The sequence below is a fragment of the Stegostoma tigrinum genome, chromosome 22 (assembly GCF_030684315.1).
Source record: "Stegostoma tigrinum isolate sSteTig4 chromosome 22, sSteTig4.hap1, whole genome shotgun sequence".
NCBI lineage: Eukaryota > Metazoa > Chordata > Chondrichthyes > Orectolobiformes > Stegostomatidae > Stegostoma > Stegostoma tigrinum.
This window is the reverse complement of record NC_081375.1, coordinates 12415060-12439694: the sequence shown is the minus strand read 5'-3', so window position 1 is coordinate 12439694 and position 24635 is coordinate 12415060. Positions and strand designations below refer to the sequence as shown.

General features: G+C 39.9%; 1 protein-coding gene across 1 annotated transcript in view; it reads left to right on the top strand.

Moving 5' to 3' along the window:
* pcyt2 (phosphate cytidylyltransferase 2, ethanolamine) overlaps positions 1–24635 on the top strand; it is a 42872-nt gene that overhangs the window by 6448 nt on the left and 11789 nt on the right. The window contains exons 2-10 of the mRNA XM_048554913.2: positions 6455–6543; positions 8870–9031; positions 9233–9299; positions 10080–10164; positions 11884–11928; positions 22669–22807; positions 22906–22988; positions 23683–23760; positions 23904–23969. Of these exons, the coding sequence (XP_048410870.1) occupies positions 6455–6543; positions 8870–9031; positions 9233–9299; positions 10080–10164; positions 11884–11928; positions 22669–22807; positions 22906–22988; positions 23683–23760; positions 23904–23969 (814 nt within the window). The remainder of the gene's footprint in view (positions 1–6454; positions 6544–8869; positions 9032–9232; positions 9300–10079; positions 10165–11883; positions 11929–22668; positions 22808–22905; positions 22989–23682; positions 23761–23903; positions 23970–24635) is intronic.

Genomic DNA, 24635 nt, shown 5'->3' with positions numbered 1-24635 from the left:
TATGGATGTACATGGAATAGTGTAGGATAGATGGGTTTGAGATCGGTATGACAGGTCAGCACAACATCGAGGGCCGAAGGGCCTGTACTGTGCTGTTATGTTCTATGTTAATTGTTTCCAAAAGTATTCCTACTGCTGTAGTTAAACTAATACAGAATACTGAGTCAATAAAATGTGAGGCTGGATGAACACAGCAGGGCCAGCAACATCTCAGGAGCACAAAAGCTAACGTTTCGGGCCTAGACCCTTCATCAGTGAGGATACAGAATACTGGGTGACAGATTGCAGTAGAATAAGAAAAAAGTCCAGTAAGTTCAGAATAAAGGAGAAAGCAACAAAACCTAACAACATACAAAACCCAGAATGGTGTGGTGTGTGTGTGTGTGGTGGGGGGTCGGTGGGGCAGGCATTGAGTTCAAAAATTCAAAGCTTAAGATCTTATGTTAAACTAGTATAAAATGCTAGTTCAGCCATTAACTAGAGCATTGGATCCAGTTCTGGGCACTGCATTATTATTGTTGTTCTTATTCCAGTTCTCCTTGGAATAGAGATGGCTAAGAAAAAAATTGGCAGGCTCAAAATCATGAGGGACAGCACAAAAATGATAGCGGGGTAGAAGAACTCTTATTTCTAGGATCAAGAGCTAGAGGACACATGATTTTATGTGAACTGACAAAAGAATTAATGTCATTGAGGAACAAAAACAAAAAATGCTGAAGAAACTCAGCAGGTCTGGCACCCTGTGGAAATAATGTCACTGGAATTGATGTTAATACTGCTTTCTCGCCACAGATAATACCAGACCTGAGGTTCTCCAACAATATCTGTTTGTGTTTTAGATCTTCAAGTTCTTTGGTTTACATTCTTAAACAAATATTTTTCTGATATTAAATAGTTAAAACTTGGAATGCACAGTCTGAAAGTGTAATGGAGAAAATTTATGCAAGACTTTCAAAAGAAGACTTGGGTTATTATCTGAAAGGGGAAATAAAATGCAGGGCAGTGGATGAGAGAATCAAGCAGTTGTTAGTAAGGCTAGCAAGTGGTTTAGAATAACATCAGCATGGTTCTGATTCATATTCCGGATCATGTAGACTTGGGGCTTAATGGAAAATTATAGTGAAGCACCACTGTCCAAAACAAAACTGCATAGCAAATCATCTCAAGATCATGATCAACACGAACTGAGCCAAGGACCTGCTGTCAGGCCAAGTGAACTTAGAATGGAATGGGCAAAAGACAGGGGAGTGGTGCTAGGTGAATTGTTTTTTCAGAGGGCTAGCACAGATCTCGCAAACAAGTTTTTGATCCTGTTAACATAGTCTAGCATAAGATGCATGTGTGTTTACAAGAATCTATTATTTAGTTCTGAGGTTGGTTGGCTCACTAATCTGGTTTCTTGTTTCGCAGATGTTTCATGACCATGCTTGGTAACATCCTTAGTGCAGCTTCCGATGAAGCATCGGTGTGTTTTCCGTCTGGTTTTTAAACTCTGGAGTCTGTTGAGCTGGATTGCCTCACTTCTGCTTTTCCTTCGTAGTGGAATGTATATGGGGTCAAGTTCAATGTGTTTATCAATGGCATGCTTCATGGAGTGCCAGGCTTCTAGGAATTCTCGTGCCTGTCACTGCCTAGCTTGTCCCAGGATTTTGGTGTTGTTCCAGTCGAAATGGTGGTTCTCCTTGCCCATGTGGCTTGAGATAAGTATGTACTGGTCGTGACTTTTTGTAGCCAGTTGGTGTTCACGTACCCTTGTTGTTAGTTTCCTTCCTGTTTGTCCGATGTAGTATTACAGTCTCTGCATAGGATCTTGTAGACGACATTGGTCCTGTCCATGGTGGGTCTTCAGTTTGGTGAGCAGTTGCCTTAGGGTAGCGTGAGCTTGTGTGCCACTCTGATGCCTGGCGGTCGTAGGAGTCTTGTGGTGAGTTTCAATATGTTCCTGATGTTGGGTAGTGTGATGTGTGTCGGGATGTAGAACATAGAACCCTTCAGGTATTGGCCCTTCAGCCCACAATGTTGTGCCAAACTTAAACCCTAAACCTAAGGTCTGTTTAACCTCCACAACTACCTTATACCATCATCCATATACCTATCTAACAGCTGCTTAAATGCCCCTAATGAGACCGACTCCACTACCGTCTCTGGCAATGCATTCCACGCCCCTATCACTCTGAGTAAAGAATCTACCTCTAACATGTCTCCAATATCTACCTCCTTTCACTTTAAAACTATGTCCACTCATAAAAGCTACCTCCACCCTAGGAAAAGGTCTCTGGCTGTTTACTCTTTCCATACATCTGATCATTTTGTACACCTGTATCAAGTCACTTCTCCTCCTTCATCGTTCTAAAGAGAAAATCCCTAGCACTCTCAACCTTTCCTCGTAGAACCTTCCCTCCATTCCAGGCAACGTCCTGGTAAATCTCCTCTTTTCTAATGCTTCCGCATCTTTCCTGTAATGAGGTGACCAGAACTGGACACAATACTCCAGATGTGGCCGAACCAGGCTTATGTATAGCTGGACCATAACTTCACGACTGTTGAACTCAATCCCTCTATTAATGAAAGCTAACACACCATATGTCTTCTTAACACCTGGGTAGCAGCTTTCAGGGAACTGTGAACATGAACCCCAAGGTCCCTCTGCTCCTCCACGCTGCCAAGAATCTTTCCATTAACCCTGTATTCTGCTTTCAAGTTTGTCCTTCCAAAATTAATCTCCTCACACCTTTTCAGGGTTAAACTCCATCTGCCACTTCTCAGCCCAGCTCTGCATTCTATCAGTGTCCCTTTGTAACAGCCCTCCGCACTGTCCACAACGTGACCCACTTGCATATCATCTGCGGACTTGCTAATCCATCCTTCCACTCCTTCATCCAAATCATTTACAAAAATCACAAATAGAAGAATATCCAGAACAGATCCTTGTGGTGCACCACTAGTAACTGAGCACCATGTTGAATATTTTCTGTCCACTAGCCAATTCTGAATCCAATCTGCCACATTTCCCCCTATCCCATGCTTCCTTACCATCTGCATCAGCCTACCATGGGGAACCTTATCAAATGCCTTAGTTAAATCCATGTATACCATGTCCACTGCTCCACCTTCATCCACATGTTTGGTCACCTCTTCAAAGAATTCAATAAGGCTTTTGAGGCATGATCTACCCCTCAAATCCATGCTGACTATCCCAAATCAAAGTGGGCCTTTCCAAGTGATCGTAAATCCTGTCTCTCAGAGCCCTTTCCAATAATTTGCCGACTACTGACGTAATACTGACTGGCCTGTAATTACCGGGTTATCCCTGTTCCCTTTTCTGAACAAGGGACTGACGTTTGCTTCTCTCCAATCTTCCAGCACTGTACCGTGGACAGTGAGGATGAAACGATCATTGCCAAAGGCCCTGCATTCTTGTCCCTCACTTCCCATAGAATCCTTGGATAAATCCCATCAGGCCTGGGGGACTTATCTGTCTTCTACTTCCTCAGAATTCCTGGCACATCATCTTTACTGATATCAACCTCCTCTAGCTTACCTGCCTGTTTCACAACGTCCTCCTCTACAACTAGGTCCCTCTCAGTTGTGAATACTAAAGGAAAATATTCATTAAGGACCTCTCCTATCACTTTAGCCTCTGTACACAAATTCCCTTTACAATTCTTCTTTGACCCTACCCTTTCTCTGGTCATTCTCTTGTTCGGCACATACCTGTAAAATGCCTTGGAGTTTTCCTTGATCCTATCTGCCAAGGTTTTCTCATGCCCCCTTATAGTTCTCCTAAGCCCACTTGCGTTTCCTCTCCTAAATCTTTGCTCAGTGAGGACCTGAGAGTTTGAGTTTGTGGGAACGTGAGAGTGAAGCTTTGAGTAGTAGTGAAGCAGCAAGACCATGAAGACAAAGGAGCAGAGTGGACTATTCAGATCATCAAGTCTGCTCTGCCATTCAATTAGGTCATGGCTAATCTGATCATTCTCAACTTCACTTTCCTTACTTGCCCCTTAAGGCTTGACTCCCTTTATTGATTTTAAGACATTTGTCTCTGCCTTGAATATACTTAATGACCCAGCATCAGTAGTCCTCTGCAGTAAAGAATTCCAGGGATTCACTACCCTGAGAAGAAATTGGTACTGGGTCCACTGCTTTTCATCATTTTAAATAAATGATTTGGATGTGAAAGTAGAAATTATGGCAAGTTAGTTTGCAGATAAAACCAAAATTGGAGGTGTAGCGAGCAGTGAAAAAGGTTACCTCAGAATACAACGGGATCTTGATCAGATAGGCCAGTGGGCCGAGGAAAGGCAAATAGAGTTTAATTTAGATGAATGTGAGGTGCTGCATTTTGGAAAGGCAAATCAGGGCAAGACTAATACAATTAATGGTAAGTTCCCAGGGAGTGTTGCTGAACAGAGACCTTGGGGGGTGAAGGTTCATACTTCCTTGAAATTGGAGTTGCAGGTAGATAGGATAGCGAAGAAGGTGTTTGATATGCTTGCCTTTACTGGTAAGTGCGTTGAATGTAGGAGGTGTGAGGTCATTTTGTGGCTGTGCAGGATATTGGTTAGGCCGCTTTTGCAATACTGCGTTGCAATCTGGTCACCTCGCTACAGGAATGATGTGAAACTTGAAAGTGTTCAGAAAAGATTTACAAGGACGTTGCTAGGGTTGGAGGGTTTGAGATATAAGGGGAGTCTGAATAGGCTGGGGCTGCTTTCCCTGGAGCGTCGGAGTGACCTTAAAGGTTTATAAAATTGTGAGGGTCATCGATAGGGTGATTAGATAAGGTCTTTTCCCTGGGGTGGGGGTGGGGGGTGGTGGGGGGGGAAGAGTCTAAAACTAGCCGGCATACATTTAACGTGAGACTGGAAAGATTGAAAAGGAACGAAAGGCGCAATTTTTGCACGCAGAGGGTGGTGTGTGTATGTGGGATAACCTGCCAGAGGAAGTGGTGGAGGCTGGTACAATAACATTTGAAAGGCACCTGGATGGTTATATGAATAGGAAGGGCTTAGACGAATATGGGCCAAATGCCTTCAAATGGGACTAGATTTAATTAGGATGTCTGGTCAGCATGGATGAGTTGGACCGAATGGTCTGTTTCTGTGCTGTACATCTGATTCTAAATTCCTCCTCACTTATCCTAACAGGCAGTCCTTTACTCTGTGAGAGACAGGAATAGTAAATGGGAGGGTCACTGGGAGGCGGTGAGTAGAAATGTTGTAATTTATTAACATACTAAATGTACTATATACAGTTGTTAATTTATCATTTAAAATCCCTTTTATCATGTATCACGATTCTGAATAAGAAGCCAATCCCAATAAATCTGTAAATATTGCTTTTTAATTGGACGTTCTCCCCCATGACCTCTTTGGGGATTGAAAAATTCTCCAAATTTTGCAAGCATTCTGTCATTGGAATTCACCTCGTGGTTCTTAGCCTCTGAAAGTAGTTAAGCTGAATATCTTCCTTTTGTCTTGATAACATTATTGGAACAGTATTTGGTGTGCTTTGAGAATATTGAAATGCTGTGGCTTCATCTGACTTGTACTGTATTGGCTACTTTCTTTGGCTTTTTATATATATAGCATATCTGCTGTGTATGCCTTAATGGTTAGAACTGCTGGGCACTACAAAAAAAATCCCAAATTCTTTGAATATCATCTCCATCTTTAATACAGAATGGACGTAAACCATTTATTTTGTGACTGAGTGTTCCAGTTATGTACCATGAGATGCAAGCACGTGCAAAACTATTTACCCTTTCCAGCAACTTCAGTCAAAATGCCTTGCGTTTCTTCCACCTATTCACACATCTTGGATTTGAATACGTGGCAGAATTGAAAGTTTGCTTCCATCTGCCCTGAGTAACTTATGCTATGTGTGCATGGCAAAGTAATCCTGACATACATTCTAAATTTTTACCCATTTTCATCTGTGTATCCTTATTCTTGTGTTCTGACATGGCTTGAAGTTCAATTATGGAATAATTTAATGTGATTAGTGAATTTCAAGACCTTTCAAAGAGAAGCATCCTAATTGCAATCCCTCCGACATTGCACGCTTTGAAATGAATGTACACATTAAGTAACAGGTGGCTTCTGAGCTTGGATATTGAACTGAATTTCCCCAAGGAATACTGGAAATACCACTCTGCTTTACTGATATAAATTCTTATCTTTGTAAAACGTAGTGTATAATATTTCCTGCAAACTAGAATAAATACAAATATTTGTAAATTTGAACAATTGATTGCAATTAGTAACTTTGTAATATTGTGAATACTTCCTTGAAGACGAAGTAAAATGGCAGATGATAAACCTATTGCAATATTTTTGAGTGAAATATTTTAAGTTGAACCAGGATCTTGGACGGTCTGTGCAATGCTTTTGTCTTTAATTATTCACAATAATGAAAAGTGTATATTACTATGTCTGTGTCTATCTTTCAGCTATGATATGGTGCATTATGGCCACTCTAACCAGCTGAGGCAGGCACGTGCTATGGGTGATTACCTCATTGTGGGAGTACATACAGATGGTAAGTTGCAAACTCACCACTACACACTGTTTTAGTTGTGAAAATACAGGGCATATTGCTACCATAGTTATGGCATTTGCATACTTTGAGTTGTTCAAATCAGTACTCTATCTCCAATGCAGCTTTCCTCGCCTTGTAGAATAGTTAGCTTTGTGCTTGTAGGAGCAAAAGTCATGATTTAATGTTTCTAAAAAGCTTTGCTTTACATATAAATCTGCCTGCAGTAACGTGACTCTCACATGCCGTCACTTTATAGTCATGTCAGCTGCAAGTTTAGTTTCAAGATTAAAAGTATAAAGTGTTGCATGTAGTATGTAGCTGTAATCTAGCAGAAATAGTAATAGTACTTTTTTCTTTAAATTTCTTTCACCCTCTCCTTCTTCTCCAGACTGGGTTCTGGTATCTCAACTCTGTGTAATTCCTCAGGTGGAAATGAAGCTTGGCAATATCAGCAGTCTTCCCAAAGAGCTGCATTGTCACATGTATTCTTCTAAAGGGACCCATTACGATTGGGGTCATAAGTGATTATTTTTTCTTTATCTACCCAACATTCTTCAGAAAAGGATAAATTTATATTTAAAAATACCTTTTTCAACCTCACCATTCCAAGATCAATAGAATATTATAAATATAACCAAGTGTAACTTAGGAAATACAACTGCTGCCTGGCACAGAGGAAGGTGATATTGACCAAGATACATCATTGGTATTGATAGGGAATCCGTTTGACCTCCCTTGATCGTCTTTGAACAGTACCATAGGATAGTTTTTATTCATCCGAGAGAACACATGGGGTCTTCAACCTGAAACTCAGTCTAAAGGTTTGCGTTGCAATCCTTAACCTTCTGACTCTCAGTCCACATTGTCTCATCCCCCAATCTAGAAGATATGTGTAGAATGATATGCCAATATGATCAAGTCAAAAGGTTGCACTTGCTCCAGATACAATTCAGATAATCAGTGAAAGCTGTTTACAAGGTGTGAAGCACATCTTCCGTTTTCGATTTATGCTGGTGAATCAAGTTAGATAATGCAGAGCAGCATCTTCGTTGTAAAATTTAATTTGAATGATCTGTTCTCTCCAGTTCCTTGTTGCATGTCTTGCCTTCCATGTACATGGAAGCAAGCAAGAAAGCTCCAATGAAAGATGTAAACAGGAGAGCAGACAGTAGCATTGGGAAAATTAAAATAACATTAGTACAAAGTACATTAAGGATAAAAGCATATTTTGAGAAACAGTTGGGCTGTTAAGGACGTTGGATTAATTTATATATGGAGCCAGAATACAATGGTAGGGTTTTGAATGAATACTTTTTCAGTATTCAGTAGCAAGAGAGATAAGGGTACAGAAATTGGAAGGAGGACTGTGATGTAACTTTCTTTTTTTAAAAATAAGCAACAAAGACAGCAGGTTGAATGTTCTGACCAGCTTAAAAGTAGAAGTGGAATTTAGGTGAGGGATGGAACAAGTGAGATGGAGTTGATTGTGCTGCTTTTCCTGGTGTTGTCTTGGTAGGGATCATCTAAGATCAAGAATCAAACGTGAAACTTCTTGGTTTGTTTGGCTGTGTTGGTTATGCTTTGGCCACCCGAAATATTGGGGAGCTCTTGCAAAACTAACTGATGCAATGTGCCTTTGTCAACAGTTATACGTTCCATGCTCGCAGACTGTATTGTCCGTGTTCCACAAGAGATCTAGATACATTACTGAATTTTCATTACGTGAAATTCATTCCAAAAGAGTAATCAATACATAAGAACAATTGGTAAAATTTTAAAATGATTTTAAAAACTACTGTTTTTGTAATCTATTATTGTAAGAGGTTCTGTATGTAACCTGGATGTTCTGCTTAGACGTTAACTTCAGAGTCTTTTATATATTGAAGTGTTCCCAAGTTCTTTTTATTAAAATTAATCCTGAACATTCCTTCATGGTGTGACTCCTGTGTTCATTGAATTAATGTTTTCTGGAGATTTGTTTTTTTCCCCCTCATCCTTTTTCATTGTCGTCTTTCTTGTAATTGGATACCCTGTGAAATTTAGGCAAAACGAATCTGTTGACTGCAATGATCACTTTCTGATCAATTAATATTTTATGTGTTGTACCAAATGTAAAATGTACTAAATGCATCTTGCCAATGTCACACTGATGTATTCTTAAATTTAAGAACAGTGTGCCAGTACAGTATTACTTAATACTTTAGATATGCTCAATATGTCACTTATTTAATGTGTTTGATGTGATTGGGATTGGAATACATCTGGTAGTCGTTCCATTCATTTTTCCCTTTGGCTTCTTTCTTTAAACATTTCCTTTTTTTCCCAGAGGAAGTCGCCAAGCACAAAGGTCCACCTGTGTTTACACAGGAGGAACGTTACAAGATGGTCCGTGCGATTAAGTGGGTTGATGAGGTGATTGAGGGAGCACCGTATGTAACAACACTTGAAACGCTGGATAAATATAATGCTGACTTTTGTGTACATGGAGGTACGTTGTGTTCAATCATGTAATCAATTTCTCTTGTCATTCAAGACTATAAAATGTCAGTTTTTAAGTTTCATCCATGCTTGAATCTTTGAAACTTCAAATGAAATATATTTCAGACAGTTCTGTAGATGTCTTATACCATTATTGCTTTATAGATTACTGGTAACTTTAAACTCTTTTTTGCTTGTTCTTGTTTTGCAGATGATATTACTTTGACTGCTGATGGAAAAGATACTTACGAAGAAGTGAAGAAGATGGGCAGATATAGGTAACCATGCTCTTTAAAAGCCAAGTTCTGGTATTTTTACAGTTGTCAGAGGAATTGTTGTAATCAGTTCTGAGGGTAAAAAAGGATACAAACTTTGTATTCAGCATCCTCATGTTAGTGAAAAACATAATGTTATCTATAATGAAAATTCTACTTATTTCTTGTAGTCTACCTCAACAATACCTTGAATTTATATACCGCATTTAACGTGGTAAAGTATCAGGTACTTCAGAATAGCAGTATTTAACCAAGTTGGATACTGAGCCACACAAGGTTAGCTTAAGTAAGAGCCAAAAGCTTGATTTGGAGAGAGGTTTTAAGTACATCTAAAGGAGAATGGATAAAAGGGTTTAAGGATCAAATTGCAAAGAAAAAGGCCATGGCACTCAAAGACTTGGCCATCAATAGTGAGGCATTTGAAACCAGTCATATACAAGAACTGGAGAAGTGTAGAGATTGACTGGATTGAAGTCGGAGAGTAAATTGGAAATGTGGACTTTGGCTTCCAAGCTGTTAATGCTTCAAATTAATGTTGATCTGCAAGTATAGTGGTGATTGGCTGAGTTAGGGTATGAGTAAATGTCTTTTTAATAAGTTCTATTTTAGAACGAAGGCCAGCCAGGAAGTACTGGAATAATCAGGTAAGTGTGAAAGGAGTGGACGAAGGTTTCTTGTAGTAGCAAAGGAACTAGTGCAGTAGTGAAGTCTTTTATGGATCAATTGACTGTGAAGTATGAGTAACAATACTTGAGCCTTTCTGATTTTTTTAAAAATTTTCAGAGAGTGTAAACGTACACAGGGCGTTTCTACTACAGATCTGGTTGGTCGAATGCTCCTCATGACTAAAGCTCATCACAGTAACATTGTGAGTAAAATGAGTAATTTTATAAGGAAGCGGTTTTGAGCCCCAATGTGCCAAGTGTTACTAGCATTGGCATTATGTATTTAATTTGTGAAGGCCAGTTAGATTTGTACTTGAGTGCTTTAATCCTTTATGCTGAAATCAGTTTTAAAGAACGGAACCTATCTCATTTTAAGCATGTTAGCAGCTGGTACGGAGGTACATGAGTTATTTCCTTTGAAAGTTGATTATTTTGTGCATTAACATCAAGTAGAATTATAAGCTAGATACAAATTACTGGATGATATTACTGTCACTCAAAGTAAACTGAGTTAGTAGAAGTTTAGCCAGGGAAGCTAGGATTGAAATATGTGAAAGAAATTTGTGGAGTTCTGATTTATTGCAATTCAATCATATTGCCAAGCATTTTAAAGGTGTTAGTCTCAAAGGATAATTGTGAATGCGCATGGCATGCTTTAATATTACAAAATACAGCTTAATTGACTAAAATCCTCTGGCACGGTGTTTAGCATCAATGCTTCCATGCACAGTATAATAAAGTAAGGCTTGTGGCTCCATGAGTAATGTGATTTACAATGGTTCTAGAGATGAGACCTCAATTATGTAGAAATTGGAGAATCTGGAGTTCTTAGAGCGATTGAAAGGAGATCTGATAGAGGTGCTCAAAATCATGAAAGGTCTAGGCAGTGCAGATGGAGAGGAAATTATTCTCATTGGCAGAAAGATGGAAAACCTTAAAACCGATTTAGTGATTGGGAAAGAATCAGTGTAACATTATAATCTGGAATGCAGTAACTGAAAGAGTGGTGGAGATATTTAAGTTGTGGCTCTCAAAAAGGAATTGGATGAGCATCTAAAGGAAAAATATTTGCTGGGTAGTTGGGAAAAGGTAGGGGAGTGGGATTGCTAAAGTCTCATCTTTCAGAGAGCTGTCATATACTTGATAGGCAGAATAGCTTTTTCTTTCTCCTGTCCTGTAATATTTTGTGTGGTTCTGATTCTGGACTATTGCTTTCTCCAGTTTATTTCTCATCTTGAGGAACGATGTGGGCAGTGCAGATGAAGGAGCAATTGTCATGCTAATTTAAAACTGAAACATTTCTATTATTTGTTACAAGTAGTATTGCATTTTTTTTAAATTAGCATGATTAGGATCTTGACCTTATTTTTCACACTATATGAATTATATGCCTGCCCAGTTTAGTGAATTTAGTTAATTTGACTTGCATTGTTGATTTGGACATTTTTTGCAATGGGAGCTGATTTGATAGTTTCCTCACTATTTTAAAAAAAAATTTGAGAAGTTATTTAAACATTCCAATTAAGTGTTTAAAGTATAAACTTGGTTGAGCAGGAGGTTTTCTGTTAAACAGTATCTTCCTCTTATTTTGGTTGTGCCTAGTGAAGCATTTCTGCCTGTTTTTCAACTTAGTACTTTTATTACATATCTGAGTTTAAATTCTTTTGCTTGGAACTGAAGAGGTATTTTCTGTCTTAAATTAAGTTGCTGTTATGCAGTTCAATTTAGTAATTTTTGTGACAGTATTTTCATATCTAGAACAAAAACTAACTTTGAGGTAATTTGGCCTCCTATCTTGAGGTTCTGTACCAACAACTAAGGAGAAATGATATGCAAATATAACATTGACTTCATTTGAATGAAGTCTATAAGCTAACTTGGAGATCGTACTATTTTAAATATATAATATTCGATTTCTACAGGAAAAAAATTCAGACTACCAGGAACACACTGATAACTTTGGCAAGGTATTGATTCAGTTTCTGTTTTGTATTCGTTTGCATGCTTTAGTTTGTTTACATTGATAATGTTGGGTCTGTCTTTCCCTACCTGTTTTAATTCCTTCATTATGAATTAGCATAATTTTATGTTCTTGCACTTAAACCAGTGTTATGATTTTTGCACAATGTAACTACTTGCAAGAAAATTAGGCTTTTTCCCCCATGTTAAGCAAAATGGCCAATCTCAAATGGAACAGTCCAAATATGATACCCTGTTCTGTTCACATCAATTGCTACTCTAAGTAGCAAAGAAAATTTACGTTTCCCCGACTTCCATGACACTGAATTACAAGAAGTTTCATAGTTGTGTATATCGCTACTAGAGAAAATGACACTTCAGCAAAAACAATCTTAAAGTAGTGAAATGGAACGGTGAAGTAAGTAGAAGTTCAATAAGATATTATGCTGTAGAATGTTCATGTTTATTTAGCAGCCTCTAGAATTACAGAGCAACCAACAATGTTTTTCTGTATTTTGCCGATCTTAACAAAAGTCAGAAAAGTTTAACACATTCAGAATGAACTGGTTATAAATTGACCTTTTTTTTTCACGTGAGGAAAAAACTCTCAAAAACTGACATTGTCTAAAACACCCTTGGCAATTATGAAAATAGGCTTGAAGTTTACTTTTTCATAACTAGAGGAAAACCCAAGAGTAATTTGATGTAATATCTTTGGATTTTCATAAGGTATTTGATAAGGTACCACACATTAGGCGACTTGGTGAGATAAGAGCCCATGGTGTTAGGGGTAGTATATAAGTATGGGTGGAAGATTGGCTAACATAGACAAAGTTTGGGTGGGGGGGGGGATTTTCAGAATGGCAAATTATAACTAATAGAGTACCAGAAGAATTTGTGCTAGACCCATAATTATTAACGATTAAATATTAATGACTTGGGTGAGGAAAGTGAATGTAATGTAGCTAAGTTTGTGGATGGCACATAGATGAGAAGAAAAGTGGTGAGGATGGTAGTGCAGAGGGATATAGTTAGGTTAAAACAAATGGGCAAAATATTTGACAAATGGAATAGAAATGTGGGAAAATGTAGTTATGCACTTTGGCAGGAAGGAGAGAGGAGCTGAATCTTGTTTGAATGAAGAAAGTCTGCACAAAGCTACAGAACTTAAGGATTTGGGAGTCCTTGTGTATGAATCACAGAGTTAAAATCCAAGCTCAGTAGGTAGCAGGGAAGGCAAGTAGAATCTTGACCTTCCATTCAAAGGGAATGGTGTGTAAAAATAGGGAAGTTTTTCATAAAACTGGTACAAGGCACTAATCAGACCAAAGGTAGAATACAGTGAACTGTTTGGGGTCCCCTTTGTCTCCAGAAAGATGTTCTGGCATTTGAAGCACTGTGGAGAAGGTGTCAGGCTAGTGAACCAAGTCTGGAGCACTATGTATGTAAGTTCTAACAGCAGAGAAGGTTCAGCCAAAGTAAGATGTTTGTCTAAATATTTCCACTAGATCGCAGTTTGTCTTTCTTGCTCTATCTGTCTTATGAGGTGAAGTTATGTTGGTTCAGCATGTAATGATTGGAATTTACAAGGATGAGAGGCAACCTCATTGAAAGGTGCAAGATTCTTAGGGGATTTGACAAGGAAGATGCAGAAGGATTTCCCCACCCCCCTCAAGGGTGTAATCTCAAGGGGCTGCTTGTTTTAAGACAGATGAGGAATTCTCAGTAAATATGCACAATTCTTGCTGAGGAATGTTGAGGCTGGGTCATTAAAAATCTGTCCATCTCTCTTGAACATAGTTAATCGATAAGGAAATTGAGGGTGTAGGGAAAAAGGAAATTGGAGTTGGGTGTTATCAGATTAGCCTTGATCTTATTGAATGGCAAAGCGGACTCGATGGGCTGAAAGGCATAGAGTGCAGCCAATGTCTTATGGAGTGTGTGTGTTGTTTGTTTGGTACAAGAGGGCAGGTGTGGCTGTGTCACAGAATGGTGATGTCTAATAAAGTAGCCATACTTCAAAAGTAAATTAACAATATAACTATCTTCAGTGTTAACTGTCATCTTTGTCATTAGTAGAAATTAATTTGGTTATTATAAAACAGCAAGAAAATTAGATTAACTGAGCTGTTTTGAGTTTTTTTGGTTCAAAAGGTAACCATATTCGTCTTTTTCTATTCTCTTAACAATTGCCACGAGAGCGTTTTGTCTTTAGGCATGTGTAATCTCTGGAGCACTATGTATGTAAGTTCTAACAGCAGAGAAGGTTCAACCAAAGTAAGATGTTTGTCTAAATATTTCCACTAGATGGCAGTTTGTCTTTCTTGCTCTATCTGTCTTGTTCTGTCGTGACTTGTAGGTATTACAGTACCTGACAAATTTTTGTTCAGTTTCTGGAAGACTAAAGCTCGAACTACATCTAACAACAAGCGCAGAAGTGAATCATAATCCAGCATTTTGCAGATCAACATTCATTCCACACCAAGTTTCTCGCTTCCAAAAAAATTGTACTCCAGAAAATAATGCTAATTTCAAATCTGTATTGCTTGATTAATAAACACTGGTTTATTCTTTAAACAGCTATTTCCTTGCAACAAAAAAAATGGATAAACTGTTTAATGCAGAGTTCTGCATGACACAGTATGAATGTCTGACCTAGCAAGGGAAAACAAAATTAAACAATTAAATCTGAGACAATCAAAATCTCTGAATTTTTGAAGAGAAATTTTGATGGCGCTTTCAGAAATGATTTGAGCCAATGTAGACTTGCCAGAGACAGCCTTCATGAGAGATTTGTTTTAAAACGTTTCTTCTCTGTCTCATTTGAGAATCAGCAACTTATGTAAGACTGGATTTCCTTAGCCTCATTGTAACTGGTAGTGTGGTTTGAATTTCACTCCTCATCCTTCATTCCCATGATAATTACACACAGGACTTGATTACTAACTGTGAGCGTTCTTAGTTGTGTTGGTGTAAGCTGTTCAATCCTTGAAGCCAATTCTACACTTGTTTTAGTGATGCTCTAATTTCAGTGATCCTTAGAGTTAATTGTTTGCCTATGCAAATGAGTTAGTACAATGAGTACAAACTGAGCTATCACCTTATTCTTTTGAATCATTCACTGGTGTTATCTAATTAGTTTGGTTTTCAGGGCACAATGTTTTGATGGACATAGTGATTTTAAAGTTGTTTGGTCTTGCAGACCTATTTTAAATAACTAAAGAGCAAAATAAATATTAAAAGGATGGTATATTTGGAGCAAGAGTGTGGGTTACAAACAAAGACAAGTAAAACAAAAGTGAACACTTGCCCCCACACCACCTTCCTCACCCCTATCCCAGGCCCCAAGATGACTTTCCATATTAAGCAGAGGTTCACCTGCACATCTGCCAATGTGGTATACTGTATCCATTGTACCTGGTGTGGCTTCCTTTACATTGGGGGAAACCAAGCGGAGGCTTGGGGACCGCTTTGCAGAACACCTCCGCTCGGTTCGCAATAAACAACTGCACCTCCCAGTCGCAAACCATTTCCACTCCCCCTCCCATTCTTTAGATGACATGTCCATATGGACCTCCTGCAGTGCCACAATGATGCCACCCGAAAGTTGCAGGAACAGCAACTCATATTCCGCTTGGGAACCCTGCAGCCCAATGGTATCAATGTGGACTTCACCAGCTTCAAAATCTCCCCTTCCCCCACTGCATCCCAAAACCAGCCCAGTTCGTCCCTTCCCCCCCCACTGCATCACACAACCAGCCCAGCTCTTCCCCTCCACCCACTGCATCCCAAAACCTGTTTCTGCCTCCCTAACCTGTTCTTCCTCTCACCCATCCCTTCCTCCCACCCCAAGCCGCACCTCCATCTCCTACGTACTAACCTCATCCCACCTCCTTGACCTGTCCGTCTTCCCTGGACTGACCTATCCCCTCCCTACCTCCCCACGTATACTCTCCTCTCCACGTATCTTCTTTTCTCTCCATCTTCGGTCCGCCTCCCCCTCTCTCCCTATTTATTCCAGAACCCTCACCCCATCCCCCTCTCTGATGAAGGGTCTAGGCCCGAAACGTCAGCTTTTGTGCTTCTGAGATGCTGCTGGGCCTGCTGTGTTCATCCAGCCTCACATTTTATTATCTTGGATTCTCCAGAATCTGCAGTTCCCATTGTTACTTTTCCCTGTCTCCACTTTATAAGGAGTTGATTTAAATTGAATCCGCGATTCAAGTGGGCCTGTATTCACTGCAGTTCAGAAAAATGAGAGAGGATTTCCTTGAAACATATAAAATTCTTACAGGGCTAGGGAGACTGGATGCAGGGATGATTTCCAGCACCCACCCCCCCCCCACCCCCACTCCCTGCCCTGGGGTCCCAGAACAAGAAGTCATCATCTCTGACTACGTGGTTGGCCATTTCACACTGAGATGAAGAACAATTTACTCATTTGGTTAGTGATGGACCTGTAAAATACTCTACCACAGAAAGCTGTGAGAGGCAAGTCACAATACATTTTGAGAAAGAAATAGAGTTCTAAAAACTAAAGTTATTGAAAACATTGAGAGCACAGGAACAGACTTTGGGCTGAGTTAAAGAGGAACCCCTTCACACAAACTGTTATGAATCCTGTGGGATTTCCTGCCCAGTGAAGCAGTTGAGACTACCTTGTTGAATGTTTTTAAGGCAATGATACAGTTTTGAACAGTGAAAAAATGAAGGGTCATGGTACGGGGTGGTGGTGGGGCGGGGTGGGGATGGGGGGAGCGGTTCGCAGGTAAGTGGAGCCAAGTCCACAAAAATAACAGCCACAATCTTATTGAATGTTGGAGCACGCTCAATGGGCCAGATCGCCTACTCCTGCTTCTATTTATGTTCTTATGTGCAGTGGCTGGTTGGCTCACCGAGCTGATTTGTTAGTTCTCAAACTTCTCATTTACCTTGCTGGGTAAACATCATCAGTGCAGCCTCCAATGAAGTGCTATTGTTTTCCTGCCTGGTATTTAAACTCTGGGGTCCTTTTGAATATGATTACTTCACTTCCAGTTTTCCTTTGCAGTGATGTATATATAGAGTCTAGCTCTATGTGTTTGATGGCCTTCTTGGTGGAGAACCAGGCCTCTAGGAATTCCTGTGCTTGTCTCTGTTTGACCTATCCTAGGATCTTGGTGTTGTACCAGTCTAACTGGTGGTTCTCCTTATCTGTGTGAATGGAGATGAGTGAGTATTGGTTGTCTTTTGCTGCTAGTTGGTGTTGATGTACCCTTGTGGCCAATTTTCTTCTTGTTTGTCCAATGTAATGCTTGTCGCAGTCCTTGGAATTTGGCGTATTATGTTGGTCTGTCCAAAGTGGGTAATGGGTCTTTGGTTCGAGTTAGAAGTTGGCGTAGGGTTGACATGGGTTTGTGTGCTACTCTGATGCCTAATGGTTGTAGGAGTCTTGTGGTCACTTCAGATATGGTGGTGTGATGAGTGTGTTAGGGTATGCAGTATCTTCCTGTTGTTCATGTGACAGGCATCGTCAGATCCAGATGTTTAGGTATCCATCTTCCTTAATTACTTGGAAATACTGTTCTTCTTTTTGGCACGGTTCTGGGTTGCAAGTGTGTTGTTGCTTGTTTAAATAGTGTTTTCATGCAACTTTGTGGGTGTTGGGGTGGTTACTGTTGAAATTCAATACTTGGTCATTGTGTGGGGCTTTCCTGCGTACCTTCAGCAGGAATTCCCAGTTGGCCCTGCATCTTAGCATGACGTCCAGGGATGGCAGCCGTTCGTTCTTTTCCTCTTCCCTGGTGAATTTGATGTTTGTGAGAGTGCTGTTTTATTATTAGTTTCAATGTCTCCTCTAGTTTGGCCCGTTTGATGAAAATGTCGTCCATGTATCAGATCCATAGTTTGGTTTGAATTTGCAGGAGGGCCATGCTCTCAAGTCTCTCCATCACCACTTCTATTAGTCTAGAGATAGGTGACCCCATGGGTGTCCCATTGATCTGTTCATAGATTTGGCTGTTAAAGGTAAAGTGGGTCATCAGACGTAGGCCCAGTAATTTCAGCATGTTGTCTATGGAGATAGTGTCACTTGGGTCTTGTTCTTTTAGCAGTGTTGCTAGTATTTCTCTTGCCAGTGGTACATCAATTAATGTGAATAGGGCAGTAACGTCAAATGACACCATGGTCTCATCGTAGTCTATTCTCACGTCCTTGAGGCTTTGACGAACTCCTGAGCTGAGTGGATTGAGTGGGGTGACTTGCTGACAAAGTGCTTTAGTCTTTGTTGTAAATCCTTGACTAACCTATGTGTTGGTGTGGCTGGGAGGGAAGACTATGGGTCTGAGGAGTACTTCCAGTTTGTACACTTTTGGGAGGGTGTAGAATTGGGGGGTGTTTGTCCATTCTGGTTTTACTTTTAGGTAGGCCATTTGTTAATCTGTCTAGTCTGTTTGAGTCTCTTCACTGTGTAGATGGTTTCCCAGTTGTGGTGTCAGGTCTATTTGCACTTGCAGCTGTGTCCATGTCTGCTAGTAGCGTCTGTGCTTTAGTGAGGTGGTCCCATTTATTTAGTATTACTGTCATGCGCCTTTGTCTGCTGGTGGTATTATGATGTTTCTGGGTTTCTTTCAGTCCTTCTCAGTAGGGCCTTCCTTTCTGATGTGTTGTGTCAAGTTCGCTCCTTCTGGCCAGTGTCGGGAGCACTGTCTGTCTTATAGCTTATTGTGTTTCTTCATTAATGCCATTGGTCTTCAGTGTGGCAAGAAATTCTGTATTGTTAGCATCTCTGTGGTTGTTGTTGAGTCCATGTATTAGAACAGCTTCCTCTGTGTTTGTCAGTTTTCTGTCTGAAAGGTTTCTTATCCAAGTTTCAGACCTGTGGTTGCCTTTTTGTTGGGTTAGTTTGGCTAGTTCTTCTTTGTAGGATCTGTCTTTTCTTGGTTCTTGTTATCTGTTGACTGACGTCAGTGGCTCGTTCTAAGTCTGTTTCCAGTCTAGGTTGGCAGTGTGTAGGAATAGGGATTTTTGGCACGTAATTTCTGTGTCATATCTATGGAGCCGGTTGTGTGCTGCATCGTTGATCGTTGCCTTCACCATGCTGCAGCCATTGTGTTCTGCTGTCCTGTGTGCGTGTGGGTTGTTGATGGGGGGTGGTGGGAGGGGGCTTGTATCTTGCTTTGCGTGGTAACACCTGATTCTTGCGGTATCCATGTCGGAAGTATAGTTGTTCGTGGGTAGCACTGTGTCATTTGGCATAGTTTTCCCCACTTCCAGGCCAACCCAGCTACAGATCTACTCAAGAACCTTATGCTCTTGTGTTCTAAGAGCATGGTATTGAGGTAGAGAATTAGCCATGAGGCTGAACAGTGAGCAGGCTCAATGGGCCCAATGGCCTACTTCTGTTTTCTGTATCTAGAGGCATGGTGTAATGTCTCCTCCTAACCTGAAAAGTTGCCTGATAAAGTTCTTATGTCCACTCAGTATAAATCATTGTCCAACTCACTGTTTGTACAGTTTCAAAAAATAATTTTGAATTTTTGCTGAACTCACTCAAGCCACAAAATGTCTGTCCTACCACGTCTTCATAATCACCTCTTTGAAAATGGGCTCCAATTGACAGAACATGTTGCAAAAAGCATCATTTTTTAAACAAATATTTAATGTTAGTTGATAAATACAAAGATCATCATGATAACCACAGAGCCATTTCATTCCTTGGCATCACCTGGTATGGATTTCTCTTGGATCATGCTTAAGGCTGGTGCATATGTGGAACGAACTGCCAGGGGATGTGGTGTAGATAGGTACTATTGCAACATTTATAAGGCAGCTGGATGAGTGCGTGATAAGGAAGGGGTTAGAGGGATGTGGGCTAAATGCTGGCAAATGGGACTAGATCAGTTTTTAGGCTGTTTGGTCGGCACAAATGAGTTGGACTGAAAGATTTGTTTCCATGCTGTACAACTCTGACTTCCAGATTGTGCTTCTGACTATATTCTGTCATTTCTATGCTGGCTGATTTATAGTAAGCAAGATCATCTTGAAAAATCAGCTACAAGAGAAATCTGGGATTAGGATATACCTCCATGTGTCTTAGTTTTGTAATCTCAAAAACCTCTGCTCAGTCGTCCAGGAGTCTTTCCCCAACAAAATACACTGCACTGTACTGTACATTTTGAGAAGACAAGTTCTCACTATTTTGGTGACGAGTGAAATGAAACAGTGTTGTGTCCTAGCCCCATCTGATAGCGGCATCTTCATGTTTTTGAAATTTCCTTTACTGCAGATATGGAAGGCATTTATCTATACATTAGGTAAGATGGTGATCTCTACAATCTATCCAGACTGAAAACAAGAATGAAAATATAATACATTTTGATAAAGACATCAGCTACAAACACTTTACTATGCCTGTAAGACACATCCGAGGAGCAGGAAAGTAATTGTTTTGGACCAAAACCCTTTGTCAGAGTTTCATCCCAAAACATTGATTTTCGTGTTCCTTGGATGCTGTCTGACCGGCTGTGTGTTTCCAGCTCCGCCCTTGTTGACTTCAGCTTTCAGCATCGGCCACCCTTACTGTCCCCATACCTGTAACTTGTTTCCCATGACCAGTGGACTGTAGTCATTGAACAGACTTGGCACGCCTCTGTCCTGTTCTCATTGCTAGAAGTGGTTAACATTCTGCTACTTCGAGCTTCTGGTGAAAGTCAATCCATCTCTTAGCACTGAACTCAATATATTTGTAAAGAAAGCAGATACTGCCTTTCCTGACCCCTAAAAGTGTGGAATGAACAACATGTTAAGCTGACTCATGGGAACCATATGTTGATTTTGAGGCCTGTATTCTTAATACCATGATATACATCTGAAATGTGACAACTTGTGTCCATGGTGATGCACCTGGATCCACATGCCCAAAGGTATGCTTGAAGGATACTTGTGAGCAAGCCATGAAGTCCTTAAACATTGATTCGGGCACCTGGACAATACTGGCAGAAGACTGAGGATACACCATCGTGATCAGCTTGGTAACAGGTGATAATAACCAAAGCAGCTTGCACCAACATTTGTTAGCCACCTTTCGTGTGGCAATTTGAAACAGAACCTGCCAGTCGTTGCTCTTATCAGCAAGGATACCAAACGAATCGCCAACTACCTTAATTTGTTGCACTTACGTCATGTTGCATAGATGGTTGGATGCTAAGAAAAAACCTGAACAAATCAGTGGAACTTTAAGATGTAGATCTTGATCAATATTTTCCTTCAATTGACATAGAACTGACTGCAAAATTTCCCCAAGAAATATGCTACATTAAAGCGTAGGGAGGAAAAAAAAACTAGTGTAGCAGAGATAATGGGAACTGCAGATGCTGGAGATTCCAAGATAATAAAATGTGAGGCTGGATGAACACAGCAGGCAAAGCAGCATCTCAGGAGCACAAAAGCTGACGTTTCGGGCCTAGACCCTTCATCAGAGAGGGGGATGGGGGGAGGGAACTGGAATAAATAGGGAGAGAGGGGGAGGCGGACCGAAGATGGAGAGTAAAGAAGATAGGTGGAGAGAGTGTAGGTGGGGAGGTAGGGAGGGGATAGGTCAGTCCAGGGAAGACGGACAGGTCAAGGAGGTGGGATGAGGTTAGTAGGTAGCGGGGGGTGCGGCTTGGGGTGGGAGGAAGGGATGGGTGAGAGGAAGAACCGGTTAGGGAGGCAGAGACAGGTTGGACTGGTTTTGGGATGCAGTGGGTGGGGGGGGAAGAGCTGGGCTGGTTGTGTGGTGCAGTGGGGGGAGGGGACGAACTGGGCTGGTTGAGGGATGCAGTAGGGGAAGGGGAGATTTTGAAACTGGTGAAGTCCACATTGATACCATATGGCTGCAGGGTTCCCAGGCGGAATATGAGTTGCTGTTCCTGCAACCTTTGGGTGGCATCATTGTGGCAGTGCAGGAGGCCCATGATGGACATGTCATCAAGAGAATGGGAGGGGGAGTGGAAATGGTTTGCGACTGGGAGGTGCAGTTGTTTTTTGCGAACTGAGCGGAGGTGTTCTGCAAAGCGGTCCCCAAGCCTCCGCTTGGTTTCCCCAATGTAGAGGAAGCCGCACCGGGCACAGTGGATGCAGTAGCAGTTGTCTTGCATTCACGTAAGCTGTTTAGCCTTTCAGTGATTAAACAAAGCAGAGGCTTAGTAGTACTCTATCACAGTGTCAGAGGTATTTTGATTAAGGAATGATGCAGGAGACTTTTAGTTTCAATAGAATTGGGAGTCTGATGTTTAAACCTAACCAGTGGAAGCCTGCTTATAATTGAATTATCGTTTATAAATCTTAGCAAATTGTGAACAAATTGGATATAGTACTGAATGCACCCTAAGAACGAGAGAATATTGCTGGACCATTTTCGTACATTTGCAGCCAATGTTTTGTTAACTCTCTAAGTTGTTTTTATTTTAATGTAATGTTGATTAAATGTTTTGTGCTAGGTGACACTTCATTCCAAAATTTAGCAACTTGAAATTGCTTGAGCTAACACAATCTTTATCTCAATTGATTTTTCTTTTTTGAAAGCAAGAGTCTATAGCACCTTTTGGTTTGTTGAGATTTAAACTGATTAAATTATCCCACTACATCCAATAAAGATGAACTTTGCTTACATGGTGTAGAGATAAGAAAGTATACAATGTTTCATTTTGTTTTCTGATTTATCAAAAAGCTATATAAATGTAAAGTCACTGCAGGCATCCTAAAATGTTTTTTCCTTTGTTTGAAAGGGACCAAAAGGTCACAGCCCCTGGACTGGAGTATCTCAGTTTTTACAGACTTCCCAAAAAATTATTCAGTTTGCTTCTGGAAAAGAGCCTGAACCAAATGATACCATAATCTACGTGGCTGGAGCGTTTGACTTGTTCCGTATCCTTTTATTGAGTTAATGTTTGTTGATGTTATAGCATTCTACTGAACAGAGATGCTTTGTCTATTACTTTGGCATTCCTTTACAACTTGAAAAGATATTGGTCATGTAGATTTTCTAGAAAATGTCTACAAGTTGGCAGAAAGACCTTATGTTATTGTTGGTCTGCATTTTGACCAGGTAGGTTTTCAACTTGCTCAATTTTAAGTACGTTTTATCACATTTACCTTTTTTTAAAGCTGTGGTTAATTTCTAGGAAGAGGTGGTGAAAGCTTTATGCTTGTAAGGTTTTCATTTTGTTTTGGAATCACCATGTTCACTTTTATTGTTTAGAATGCTAGGAAATCTCCTGCTTGAGCCCAGGTAGTGTGAATATTTCAACACTATCCTGTTACAAGTTTAAATCTGCCATTTTCATGTTTGACGCTGGTACAGAAAGGAAGCATATTATGTAAGCTCACAAGTTACAACATCGCAACTATTTTATACTGCGTATAGGTACTTGCACAATTAAACACTGGAACATATTTGTGGAGTAGTAACTTCCATTAACGCAGTTTTTGCCCTTCTGTTAAATGTACAAATCTCACTGCATGATTTAAACAGAAGTTTTAGTGTAGTTTAAGCCATTAGGTTTTTGCATAATTTATAATTGGGCTATGTTTTCCTTTTTGAGTGGTGTCTGTTACTGTCTTTTTATTATCAATGCGCATGTTATTTTTTGTTTTTTTTCCCCTCTTGCTTTGAGTTTGTCCAGTATGAATGCAGTACTTTTATTGCAGGATTAAACATTTAACTATAGGTATATGTTTTATGTTCAGTCAAAGCTTGAAATTAGGCATTGGTATTTTTATTCAATATCTTTCTTTTGTAGGAAGTGAATAGATACAAAGGAAAGAATTACCCAATAATGAATGTGCACGAAAGAACACTAAGCGTACTGGCTTGCAGAGTGAGTGAAGTGTTATGTATGATGGATTGTATTTTGAATATTTAATGACTTTAAAATTATTCTGTGGTTTTCTGATGTATGAATTACTTTCAGTCTTGATTTATTGAATATTGGTGCAACGAGTGTTTTTCTTTCTGTTTTAGTATGTGTCAGAAGTAGTAATAGGAGCTCCTTATTCTGTGACCGCTGATTTACTGGATCACTTCAAGGTATGATTATTCAAGTTTGAAAATGGACATTAGGTAAGGAATTAACTTCAGTTTAACTGAAACCAGTGAATGGCCAGTAGGCACCTCCTTTTGAGATCTAATCTTCAAAAATTTGTATTCAGAAACACTAAATCCTGTTAAAACTCAACTTTTGTTCCTACAAAATGAACATAAGTGTATAATTCTAAAATCCTGGCCCAAATACTTGACGAATATTCTTGCAGTACCTAAGGTATTGTTGGTAATACCATCAGCAAAAATTAATGGTATGACATCACAGAGCAATGGTGGGTGGGGGAGGGAGACGTTGAGAGACTGAAAAGAGAGGAAGCTAAAATCTGTTTTCACTAAGGCTGCATCCATTTGATCATGTTGTAAAACAAATAAAGCCATTACTCATTTGTAACTAAATAGTACAAATAATTGATTCAAGTCTATCAACCAAATTTATTAAGCAAAAGAAATTAAGGTGATGTAGCATCAACCAAACTATTTGCATATCACAAGTTTAAAGATTTGAAACCTGGTAAAATACAATTCCAGTAAACCCTTAAGCACTCCTTTATGGTGCTCACATCGAAGATGATTCCTTTCCCTGTCATTACCATAAGGCTTAATGTTAACTGTGGCTTCAATTTTGAGAATCTGATGACCCATTCCTAGATC